The 12,983-nt window shown below is 44.0% G+C and overlaps 4 protein-coding genes across 4 annotated transcripts; 2 read left to right on the forward strand and 2 right to left on the reverse strand.

Moving 5' to 3' along the window:
* Window positions 1-5,102: 5,102 nt before the first annotated feature.
* On the reverse strand, window positions 5,103-5,641 carry PtA15_4A503 (uncharacterized protein; the record flags this gene model as incomplete). The annotated part of the gene is made up of 2 exons (XM_053168394.1): window positions 5,103-5,408; window positions 5,486-5,641. The coding sequence occupies 2 exons, from the start codon at window positions 5,639-5,641 to the stop codon at window positions 5,103-5,105; spliced, it is 462 nt and encodes a 153-aa protein (XP_053019607.1).
* A 749-nt stretch (window positions 5,642-6,390) lies between these two features.
* PtA15_4A504 (uncharacterized protein) lies at window positions 6,391-8,027 on the forward strand (the record flags this gene model as incomplete). Its single annotated transcript, XM_053168395.1, has 4 exons — window positions 6,391-6,847; window positions 6,932-7,491; window positions 7,815-7,923; window positions 8,002-8,027. 4 exons carry the CDS (start codon window positions 6,391-6,393, stop codon window positions 8,025-8,027), a joined length of 1,152 nt encoding a protein of 383 aa, XP_053019608.1.
* Window positions 8,028-8,247: 220 nt separating this feature from the next.
* Window positions 8,248-9,915, forward strand: PtA15_4A505 (uncharacterized protein; the record flags this gene model as incomplete). Its single annotated transcript, XM_053168396.1, has 4 exons — window positions 8,248-8,266; window positions 8,362-8,608; window positions 8,673-8,923; window positions 8,999-9,915. 4 exons carry the CDS (start codon window positions 8,248-8,250, stop codon window positions 9,913-9,915), a joined length of 1,434 nt encoding a protein of 477 aa, XP_053019609.1.
* Window positions 9,916-12,148: 2,233 nt separating this feature from the next.
* On the reverse strand, window positions 12,149-12,565 carry PtA15_4A506 (uncharacterized protein; the record flags this gene model as incomplete). Its single annotated transcript, XM_053168397.1, has 2 exons — window positions 12,149-12,226; window positions 12,296-12,565. 2 exons carry the CDS (start codon window positions 12,563-12,565, stop codon window positions 12,149-12,151), a joined length of 348 nt encoding a protein of 115 aa, XP_053019610.1.
* Between the last annotated feature and the right edge of the window lie 418 nt (window positions 12,566-12,983).

Below are 12,983 nucleotides of genomic sequence, written 5' to 3' on the forward strand. Positions count from 1 at the left end.
CAAGCAGTCCCCCAAAAACTTATTCCTCAAATTAAACAAGTAAAAAAACACATTTCTGCTCATCTATAAGTTTTTTGGGTGTCCAAATTCTTATAAGTCTTAAATCTTGACCTGGATGTTCCAAAGATCCAGATATTGTTGAATCACATAGTTTTGCATTTCCATGTTTCCATTCCCGCAAGCCCCCCAAGGACCGCCAGCGGGTGACCCAAACATCAGCCCCCCAAACATTCATGCTGGTAAGAATATGTTTATTTGGTTTGGGTTCAATTATGAATGATGTGGTCTGCACATTGTGATCTGATTTTTCATGATTTTTGTTGGGTTTATTATAACTGCTTCAGGTTTTGAGCCCCTTTTGTATGCTGATGGCACATACAGATACAGATGCATTATGTGTAAATCCAAATGGGCAAAGGAGGACAATATTCCTTTGCATCTTCAAACCCGCACACATATAAACAAGTGGAATGAACTACAAGCTTTTCAAAACCAGGTAGCACAATCATCCCAATATTTACAAACACAGGCCTCCTCACTACCTCACAATTGGAACCATGATCCCTCAGAGCCCCAGGTGCAAATAAATCCTGATGATTCTCCCCACCAAACAGACTGGCCAACTGGTGGTCCTGCCACTGGCATAGCTCAAACAGTGGATGTGGATGTGAACAACCCTGAAGGATTTGGCTTTGGGTCAGATTATACTGGTGATGTTATGGGTGGCCCACAGGGTATGGCTGAGTGGCTTCACACCGCATTGGCTGCAGGATTGATGGATGAGGAAGTTTCATTCCCTGGTGATGCTGATCTGCCAAATCATCAATTTGTGGAAGCAGTCAATAATTCATCTTGGTTTCCTTTCAGATCCAAGGAGGTTAGCTGTCTCTTTCATCTGAATAGTTTATTTGGGGTAAGTGGCTGATTTTTTGGATGATATGCCAATACTTAACCCCAGTATTTAGTTTCTGCTCTCATGCTGGGACATCTTCACAATCGTTTGTCACGGACCATGTATCACCAGCTCCGGGTCATTCTCACTTTGTTGGGCATAGAACTCCCACATTGGGATAGCATAAAGAGAAACCGGGAATTTATTCGAAAAGGTTTAGATATTAAAATCCATAAGCATGTGTCTGTATTTGATAATACATGTTACTACCTCAGTCTGATAGATATAATTCAACATGTAAGTATTACTATTAATCATTGATCATGACTCTCACCAGTGACCAAATTGAATGTGTGCTGAATTCCATATCCCACTTTCCAGGAATTGGGTAATCCAATAGTCCACCCACATTTAAAATTCTACCCACATGACACCGGTGGTAAGAACATCAGAGGTCTATACCAAAGTGCAAAATGGTGTGAACATCTTCCCCGACAGCACCGTGTCCAAATGGCTGCCATGGAAGGGAAACACTACTATATCTTTGAACCCATCACAGTGAAGGGATCACCAGATAGGTACATTGTGGTTCCAATATTCTTTTACCAGAAAGAGAACACATTATATGGCAATTGTATTTTGAGCAAAATTTACCAATCCAGATGAATCGGGCCAAATGGCTTTGTACATACGCTCAAATATTCAGTATAATGACCAAGATTTAATGGAGATTCCTGTTAGACTCTTCAACAAGACATATGAAGAAATATACCATCAAGATGGAACCTTATTGATGGAAAAGTGTGACAATCAGATATGGGGTAGGCCTTCTTAATATAAAATTTAGTTCCACATATTTTAAAATCAACATAATTGACCTTGATGGATTACTTATTCTTGACAGAATTTGGGGCCCCAGAATCTGAACCCATCCCTGTTCCCAATCCCTGGAGAGAACAGGCTGACAAGAAGATCATCCGACATGTCCCTATCATTCTCTATTCCAATGATACTTCAGGCAACCAGTCAAAACGTTGGAATAAACATGTATCATACTACTTCACATTGGGAGGTCTACCACCTGAAATGACCAACATGGAATACAACTGTCATTTTATTGCAACATCCAATGTTGCATCTGCATTGGAGATTGGAGAGCCAATTGTGAATGAGATAAAGTAAGTCGAATTAGCATATTGACTATGTAGTATACTAGAATCTGACATTCTATTGTTTCAACAAAGTTTATTGGCAAATGACGGTGGCTTTGCCTTTGATGCGGGTATTAAAGAGGAAGTGATGTTTATGGTTATCCCTCTTGCATTCCTGGCTGATTCACCCATGGCAGCTGAAATAACAAGCACACCCAATCCAGGGAAAGCCAATAATCCGTGCCGGATGTGTCATCTCAGTGTCCAATCAAGAGACCAGAGGTGCACCTTAGAATTTCTCAGATCATTCTTTGGAATCCCAGATTTACCCCCTGCTTGAAAGTGGCATGAAACAAGGAGTCGATCTCATGAACTTTGGGACATATATGATACAAAACCCAAGAATCAATTTATTAATAAAACAGCAGAGTATGGATTGAAGGACCAAATAACCCATAGATTAATTGAGCTCCAGTCACAGAAGGTACATGAAAGAATAAGAATTTCTGAACTTGCAAAAAAATTTTGACCAAGAATATTCAATTCATATTTGGAACTAGCAGCATTTGATGGCTGTAATGACACGCCAGTGGAGATACTACACGTAATCCTCCTTGGGTGTGTCAAGTATGTCTTGGCTGACTTCATGAAAAATAGACTACCCAAGAGGCACCTAAATGAAGTTGAGGCCCGATTACAATCCTTCAATACCGATGCCCTCAATTTTCCACCACTTCAAGCAACATACATGATGGCCCACCATGCATCATTCATTGGTAAAGATTTCAGAATAATATTGCAAGTCGCCCCATTTGTCTTATTTCCTTATATGACAGAAGAAATGAAGGATCTGTGGTTTTCAATGTGCTATATAGCAAGTATGGCATTTCAGACCACTATCCCTGACATGGAGGAATATTTAAAAGATATGGAAGCTGTAATCCGGGCATTTATGTATCACATCTCTAAGATGTCTGGCAGGTGGTCAAATAAACCCAAGATACACATGCTTCTACACCTCCCTCAATCAATCAGAAGATTGGGGCCTCCAATCCTGTTTGCCACTGAAAAATATGAGAGTTTCAATGGAATTGTCTGCACCACATCAATCCATTAAAATAGACAAGCACCAAGTCATGATTTGGCAATCAGCTTCAGCAATTACCACACAGAGAGGCTTTTATTCTCTGGTGCTTATCTTTACAATTTAGAAACAGGAGAATACATTCAACCACACTCAGATGTTACCAATATATTCCAGAAAAATGTTTTGATTCAACGTCTTTTTGGTTACAACTCCACATTAGTCTACCCAATGACTTCATACCCCTGCTTACACAATACAAAAGTGGACCCTTTGGAAGTTGAACCCGTACCAGAAGCCCTCAGATCAGTCAATCCAAGGAGTAGCATCAGGCAAGTAGCTGCAATCAAACTGAATTCAAAGGAAAACATTCACAAGGGGATGTTTTATTTGGTGAGCTATAAGCTGGTAGAAGAAAAATTCCATATACACCCACTAACATCCAAAAATGTTCCCATATTGTGTGCGGTTCTGATAGGAGAAAGGAATTCAAAATCGTAGTGTAATAGCATGTGTTCAATCAATCTGGGAGGTCACCCCCGGAAATCATTTTTATGTGTGACGTGTGGAATGTTCCAAAGGACACATAAACACTCATACAAGGATGCCTACACTGACCAAAAGGGCCACATTGTGTATTGTACCTGTACACGTAAGTCTGAGCAGTGTCTCAAACTTCCTCTGAGAAGTGTCTCAAACTTCCTTGTCAGGTAAGATGAAAATTGATTGCAAACATTTATCAACAGATGATCCAGTGTTGCCTCAATGTACAACATAACTGCTTTGAGGGGGGATGTAAAGCAATTGAAGGTGCAGTCCCAGTAAACAAGCGACATGAGGGCACATCCAACACACACAGTATAACAGTTATCTGTTAAATACATTTGCGCATCATGAGGCTGAAATCCACCACCATTACTCCAACTTACAACCTAAGCAAATTCCAGAATGGCAAATGATGCAAGCATTGCATGAGGGCCTCCATAAGTGGCGCTCAGAAAATGATGATGATGGCATCAGTGATTAAATCAGATACAGTTTAGCCATGATATTTTTAACAAAACATACATTTATATGGTAGAAATACACTAGAAGTGTTACCCAGGTGATTAAAGCTAGTACACCACATTTAGGCTTGACCACAGGTTGTAGAGTGGATTTTGGTTGCAGTGGGTTTCAATTTTTTTGGCTTTGGCATGTTTATTTGGTTATAGCATAGCATGGAGGTGTGTGTTTTGGTTATAGTGTGTTTTCCTTATACATGAAGTAAGACTGCATGATTGATTGAATAGCTACCTGATAAGATTCAGACTCTGGCATCTTAAGCAGTGTTTTCCTTATACATGAAGTAAGACTGCATGAATGAATTAATAGCTGCCAGATAAGATTCAGAATCTGGAATACTCAAGCACAGTCAATGCTATTTGGATGCAGAAGCTCACAGTGAAATGGTATAACTAAAATTCCACTTAAACATCAGAACAAGTATGGACTTCTGAACCTGATAGGTGATAAGTTATAAGAAAAGTGTCAAAAATGGCAAGCCAACAAAACAAACTTTGCAGGTCAATAAATTCCCCGATGGAGTGTAAAAATAATAAAGCAAACATCATGAATGCGGGAAAATAAGATGAGCTTTTAGTCAAAGGGAAATCAAAGGGGGGGGGGGGCAATGAAAACTGAAAGCAGGATTCCAATTCATTGATTGCAATGTTGAGTGCATTTGGATCATTCGGAGGCTTGATTGAGTCGCTTCGTGGCCTCATGTACCCCCTCCGTGAGCAACACTGCGTGTAGGGAATACCAAGCTTGCAAAGCCTCCTGATTGAGGTTTTCTTGAATATCAACCAGTGGTATAATGAGTGCTTATCGATGGCGTCACGTGTCACAGTGTCACTGGGCAAAATATGGCACAATGCAAGGTAGTCGTCCATTTCAAGGTCGGCTGTCTGGGTGCAAGGTGCGCTGTGTGTCTTCATCCGCTTGGTTGGAGGCAGGTCTTGTGTTGAAATCGACGACGGCTGCACCTCTGAGTTGAAGCCTGACAACTCCCCGGAAAACAGTCGGCTGAGCAACACTGGGTCGAAGTAAGAGTCGCGTTTCTTTCGTACCCGGAGGGGCGAGGTGACCACTCGTCGTTGTCGTTCGGGGCAGGTTGCGACCCGTTGTTGGGGGAAGGGTGCGACTCTTTGTTGGGTGGAGCGCGCGAATCGTTTTTGGGGGCAGTGAGCAACTCTCCGTTGGGGGGAGTGGTTGACTTGTTGTAGGTCTCCTGGCCAGCCTGTGGTGGAAAACAATGATCAATCGATCAGCTCTAAGCAAAGGGCCCAATAAAATAAACAAAACCAATAAACTGACATTATTATGGTGATGCGCAGTGTAATTACGATCTTTGGCCGATTCTTGGTCCATATCTTGCGAGTTGGCTGGAAGGTTGCGACTGGAACGGCGGGATTGAGATCTTGGCAGAGATCTGAAGCGTCCTTGGGGGATGTCAATGGTCATGTCCGCCATGTCGGCGGCGCTCAGCTTCGAACATTTCTTGAAACGCTTTCAAATATTATTAGTTGGGCAACCTTCATGACAACTCTCGAGAAACCTCCCAAAAATATTCAAAATACCTTCGGAGGGCGGGTTGCGCCCCCAAAGGTTTTTCAAAGTGTATTCGGCTGCAAAGTTTGAAGAATGGATCCGGCCATATCCGCTTTCTGAACCGATCTCCTGCGGATAAAAACCTTAAAATTCCAACATTTGAAAGATATTCGAAGTTTTTCAAAACAACTCGGAAAAAGTTTGAAGAATTCTCGAAAGTTAACCGAGGGGCGCGACTTCCACCCATGACGACTCCTGTATGACTATTGAATAGTGTCGAGCGCGCGCGCGAGCAGGCTACACAATAGTAATTGCCGCCTCTCATTTCATCTCACTTTTTCTTGACGCTTCTCAGGAATCTCACCACCAAAACTCACCAAAGTACCGGCTCCAGCTGGCCTTTGCCTTGTCACAAGCTGGCACCCACCCTTTCACGTGCAAAACTGACTGGCGTTCAATTCCCCTACTTTTCGATCCACAAGTTGCAGTACACCTCTTGCCCCCACCTGCTCTGCCGCTGCAAACCCGAACGCTGGTCAATCAGAAAATTGGGAACCGTTCAAAGCTCAAGTCATCATCACAGCAAGCTATCCAGTCTCACAATTTTCATTCTGGTTACTGACCTTGTCCTTTTGGATTTTCCCTTCCCAATAGCTAAATCGATTCATACAATGGCCCGAAGACGAACCGGAAATATCCAGCGACGGGGCCCCACAATTATACGACACCCTCGCAGTGGTATCTCAAATCAGCCTGCGGACTTGAACACGGCTGTTGCTATGGCCTTGAGGCATGGACTAATTGTTATCAATCCCAGTCGCGACCATCTTCACGAGGACCCCTACCTATCATCTCAAACTGAACAACTTGCTGACCATTTCCATCAACACGAACCACCTCAGCACGAGACCGCACTCCTTCCTGATGAATTCATTACCCAGTATGCCATGAGAAGAGATCGTCTTAAGTCGGCTTGGAAATCAATCGAAAAATCAATGTGCGCCGCCTTCTTCGTATGCCAGTATCATACAAAAAACTGGACAACCTCAACCAGCTACCTGGAACCACTCGAAGAATGTGACTGTGGCAATAATCGTAAACGATCGGTTGATTTGATACATACACACGGTATGTACTGTACCTGAGCCACGGATTCTTTGTGACCCACAAATTTAACCATTTGATGAGGAGATTCATTGATTCTGTTTGTAGACCGCTTTCATCGCCAAGAAGTAGAGTTCTGTTCTTGCATTCCTGACGCTATTCGCTTGATTCACCTTGGATATATCCCTGCATCCCCCTCAGCACCCCGGACAGCGTTCTCTATCCCCCTTGTTCAGCTGTACCAGCATTTATGGCATGAGTCAGCAATTCCTTACACCTCATTCATTGCCGGCATCATGTACCATCAAGATACCAGATCAAGGGACAAGTTGTATGCCCGCGGCCCAAGTGGCAACCCACGTGACTTGCGAATTCCTTTCTCACAAGCAATTGATATCTACAGCCAGATCCAAACACTCCAAAAAGATTTGATTACAATTTCTCTGGGCCTAAAAAACCAGGATCATTGGGCAGCAAAATGCCCTGCATGTTTTGGGCCTGAAAAGCCCGATGAAGAGAGTCAGCCTAGGACCGGCGAAGCCTATGCCATAATTGCAATGGATGGCAACTTTCAACATCGGCACCACAAGTTTGCAAGCACCGATGTCCCCACCGAAGCTGATTACCCGTCAAACTTTATCCCTACTTCCCAAATTGTCACTCATGAGGTTCGATGCCAATCGACTGACGAAGATGTCGCTGGGCTTAGGGCAAGTGTCATTCCTTGTGATGTTTTCCGCAAAAACTCTGCTGATTTAGAATTCTCCTGCTTTTTTAGACATCATGCTCCGATGCCCACAAGGCTGCAAATGATGTGCGCAATTCTGTGTCCTGGGACAAGTTTGATGATACCGGGCTCTTTGGTAGTTGTTGCCGCCACGATATTCCCCTCAAACTTATTAACATCGAGCAAAGTGGCGAGAAGTAAGCAGGCCAATCTCCAAGACCCTTTTCAAAAATAGTAAGAAAAAGAAATTTCTCTCTCCAACAGGCTTTACTACCCGGTCAGTATCATAGCAAATATACTAGAGGCTTTTCCCACCAAAAAGTTTGGAATACTTTACGATATCGGATGCCACTTGGACGCACATATCAGAAAGGTGAGCTTGATTCATACGGTTTGGAGTGTCTTTGAAAATGCACCTGAATAAATATTCCTTCTGAATCACCTCACAAAGCGCAATCTGTTAGGAAACCAGATTGATCGAGTGGCTTTTGGTACCTCTGTGTTTCACGCATATGTACACAACTGGGACTGCCAAATTGAGTACAATCCCAGGTATAACTCGAATTGGGGAATGTCTGATGGGGAGGGAACAGAGCGCCTGTGGTCCCAATTATCTGACATGGTGGGACCCCTAAGGAATGCTACTCGCATCCATCGCCTTCAAGCCATTGGCAGCCAATGTGATTACTATGCTGGAATGCTCAAACTGATACTTTGTGAGCTTCCTGATCAACATTCTTGTTTTACTTGTTTTTTTACTGCCAAGACCCTAGCTCACCCGGTAACCTGATGTGATATGATTTGAATGCAGGCGAGTGGATGAATCGACACCTTGACCAAGCGCATGCATACTTGAATGAATGTCAAGTTAAACTCAATGAAATTTACAATCAAACCAATCCATTTGCCGAAGAGGGCGAGTGTTACTCGCAGGCATTTTTTGAGCAGCAGTGGGTTCTTGAGCGCACCTACTATCGTGATCGAAACAATGAAAAAGTTGAGCAGAAATTAGAACTAGGCCGTTTGCTTACATTAGAAGAAGACCTAAATGCAGCTTGGTTGGTCCAATCCTGTGCTCTCCACCCTGTGTCACATATTGATTGTTTCTGTACGAGCTCACAGGGAAACTATTCCCAATACACCCGAGGATACACTGGCACGAGTGAATAGAATCAGTGAAACTCGGGCAAAAGTAGAGCAACAGCGTCAACGCATTGGAGCCGATCAAATTCTTGAAGGGGTCACCCGCGCCCATGAGGGTTTATTCTTGAAAGTCTGGTGGGCCAAAACAGATTTGAGGCGCAAATACCTGGCCCTGCTTGAGGAGAAGCGACCACTGGATGCAGTGCGGATGGGTACAGCTTCAAAGCTAGGTTAGATTGTTGAACTATCTGCTAAATTGCTTCCACCAGCGTACTAACCTACTTATTTCCTTTCCCCGCTTTCAGGCACCGATGGGAAAGAGCGCCTGATAGCTTCGATTCGCAAAAAAACACATGCACTACAAGCTGTGGTCAACACTTACAACCGTCATCTTGACGCTTTCCATGTCGCTTTCCCCGATCGACCTATCCTGGAGAGAGCAGTTTACGACTCAATACTGCGCATGGAACCTGATGATATATTCTGGAAGGATGGCGTTTTCACGAACCACGAAGAACCGTGGGCCATTGATCCTGACACTCAAGATGGTATGAGACTTGTTGCCCGCCAGCAGCGAGCACGTGAGGAGGCTCGTCGAATAGGTCGGGAGATGCGTAGGGCAATCCGCTGGGCTGTCACAGAGCACCAACGGATTATCCCTTTGATGTTCGGACTAGCGACAGAATCGGAATGGGTCAAGACTCGACTTCAGCCTGTGTTGAATCATCCAATGCTGCAAACGCTATCGCTCGAGGATCAATTGGATTGCATGAAAGCCATTCTACACAACCACTTCATCCTCTTATCCAGACTGCAACTTGAATGGAACAAAAATGTCGAGCATATAATTTCCAACACAGGTCCTTACGAGAACGATGCTGATCTCTTGAGAGATTGGAACGAACAGGTGCTCCGGTTGTCCTTTCTAAAACAAACCGGTAACTTATCCATGGTCTCCGGGGACTTTGAAAATGCCATCGGTAACAGCTTGGACAACATTGATGAATCAGTGATGCGTGATTTTCTGGCTCAAGAGTTTGATGCAACCGCCGGTCCGACAAATACGCACAATGAGAACGACCCCAATGATGATGCTTTCAACCTTCCTGCAAACATACCCGGCCAACCCAACACGGGTCTGATCGGGCCAGATGATTTTGAGAGGGCCCTAGAGGCAGATGAACTGGATCATATTTTTGTAGCAAACCTTCAAATCAACTAATATGTCTGTGTTACCATGAAATTGCACACATTAGTATGATAATTATAGGAAGCAGGATATTGGGCCCGCCTCGCTGAAGCTTTCAAAAGCGGGTGGGCCGCTTCGCTTTTACGTTCACGAATGGAAGGGGAGGCAGATAAAAATATTGCACTATTTTTTAGCGGCAAAGAGCAGGGCACTGCTACGCTAGCCGCTGTAATAGCGATAACGTTGCGAAAGAGCCACTTTCTAGCGGATTTGTACCGCTAAGGAGCGTGCGGAGAGCACTAGTGCGCTTTTTGCTACAAGAAGAGTGCTGATTTCAAGGCTTTGGGCACTATTGTCGTCTCAGAGTTTCAATGTCTGCAGAAGGGGCCGGGGCCAGGGCAATTCCGGGCACAGGTCATGGGCTTGAATGGTTTAGGTCTTGTATAATATGTCATTTGCCGCTGTGGCCATGTGGCCCAGCATCATGTCATGAGACAACGCCACACACTCCCGATGGGCGTGCAGGCGCTGATAGCGGTGTAGTGGGATTTCCCTGCTAATAGCGGCAAATAGCGCATCGGTGCGCTACTGTGCCAAAGCTTTGCTATTTCTTAACATGGTATTTTTGGATACATACCAATCTCATTTAATTTTGAATCTAACCAAATTAGTGGAATCTACTGTGTCTTCCTTTCCCTTATGCATCAAGCCCCTCATTCCTCAGCATGGCCAGATTTTCAATAAGTTCAGAGTGATCATTAAATTCTCAGTGACAGGAATGAGGGTTTATCCATCCAAGGTGGTATGAGCAATTTCCAAATATTTAAAGGGACATAGCAATCCCCTTTGAGTGGAAAAAAAAAACTGACATTTTAAAGGATGCTAAACTTTTTCCATGCGGGTGAGTTGGGGCTCTTCATGTTGAAAGTGATTAAAACATACCCACTTATTCACCTGGTGCAATGTTTAATAATTTCAACTAACATATAGCTACAGCTGGATGTGGACTGACTGGTTTTGCTCTGGCAGCTGACACCTAATATTAAGGGTGTTCAAAGTTGAAATCATATTTTTTTCAAATCATAAAATCATAAAATCATAACACTTTTGAGTGATCATTTTTTATGTACCATTTTAGAATTGTTGCTCTTTTTTGAGTGATTGGGTGTTACACATTTTTTTCAGATTAAAATTTTATGAATTTATGGTGTTATAATTTTATGCAGTCAACTTTGAACACCCCCATTGTATAAACACATATAAATCTTAATCAACATCAATTTGCTGGAAGGTATTCTCAAGTTGAAGACACATTAGGAAATGCTTTGGATGATTGGTCCTGTATTGATCTCTCCTGAACTGAAGCTTGCTAAGCATGTGACAGTGATCTCTTCAATTCCCCAAACATCATCAAATGTTTAGGGCATGATGAATATCTACCCTGAGATCATTAGAATAACCTTATATTGAGTTGACCTGATTGCAGCCAGCTCAGCAATGCCTGTGTTTATTATGCCTGTCTTTGCTTCTCCAAAGTGCTATAAGTATATCACATGTTGAATGATTTTATAAAACAGTTAATAATTAAGCAAGACCAGCAAGACCATCCCCATTCCTGGAATCATGATAAAGTGTTGTGGAATGTTTTACAACTTTCTAATTTTTTTGTTATGACTTAAATATTTGATTAAATTGCATAGAATCACCGAGGCAAATGTAATTTCTCACATAGAGCCGGAGTAGCTTTGGGGGAGTCTTCTACTCTAACTTCCCTCTGTACAAACTACTCAGAAGAACTTCCCATAACAGCATGTCCCCAGGTGACTTGAGAATGATCTCTGGTCCCATATATTCACACATCCTCGCACTTGGCTCGGCTCTTTTGACACGTACCCTTAGCTCAATCTCCGCCCATGTGTTCCAGGACATGGGCTGTGTAGAAATGAATTTTGTCCTACTAAAGTAATTGGCCCCTCTTTCTACAGGGGGAATTGTGTCTTGGACACGGTTATTTGTCTGGACTGCAATGTACTTTTTCACCAAGACGAACAACAGAAAAATCTTGGGCAGGTCAAAGGGCAAATTCTAGGACATGTTCAACAAGTGGAGTAGATCATGTTCGACAAGGGTAATAATTTATGGGGTGTTACGAAAGGGAAAATATCGGTACACAGGGGAGGGACCAGAAGTGGTCGGCAGAGCACAATCCAATCATTCAAAAATTTACAGAATCCAGCTCAAGCATACAGATTGTTAGCAGTTCTTTTTAGTGTGACAATGTGGCGAGGACAAGACGTCGGGAAGGTGAATGGGATTCGATAAAGGCAGCAAACAAGCTGGATTGCTAATGAGGATGTTGGTTAGTCGGCAATGGGGCGGTGCGGAGGTTGACGGCAAGTGGTTGATAACTCACGGGAGGGCGGGAATCTTGTGCAAGACCGATGGGTTGAGCTTGAGGACGAGTCGGGGTGCTATGCTGAGTAGTTCCGGCGGTAGGAAAACTTGTGAAAGACCGGCGATGATGATGGGGGTTCGGATGGCCGGTTGACAGCAGGATACCGATCGCATGGGGGCGTGCACAGCGGCAAACTGGCGAGAGCACTAAGAGGAAGGAGCGGGCGCGAGGGCGTGACTGCCCATTGGCGGACCCATTCTTTTTGCGGTAAGAGTATTGAATATGCATATGAGGTGGTTAGGTTTCAGTACAGCAGGCCCAAAAAGGCTTGCTACTTTTGCCGCGAACTGAAAACTTTTGGCCGCAGTTGCCAAGCTTTGCGCAGCTGAAATCGGCCCTGCGCGCGGACCGTGCTCGGGGGATCCTGGGGTAGCTTGCCACCAACCCATCCGACCGCCGACCACCGCCCTCGACCCACTACCCACTACACCCATTACCCACCACCGCCAACACCAACGTCAAGGCCACCACGACTGTGATTGGAAACAGACAAATTGATCCCGCCCGGCGATTGGAACGATTGATTGCCGGTCTCGCTTCCATTTTTGCTCGCTCTGAATCATAACCGGGTCGCAACCCCTGGTAAGTCCAATTCACACTGGCCCCAACTCAATTGTTATGCTGTTCACGGCTTGTATGGCGGACC

The sequence above is a fragment of the Puccinia triticina genome, chromosome 4A, assembly GCF_026914185.1.
Source record: "Puccinia triticina chromosome 4A, complete sequence".
NCBI lineage: Eukaryota > Fungi > Basidiomycota > Pucciniomycetes > Pucciniales > Pucciniaceae > Puccinia > Puccinia triticina.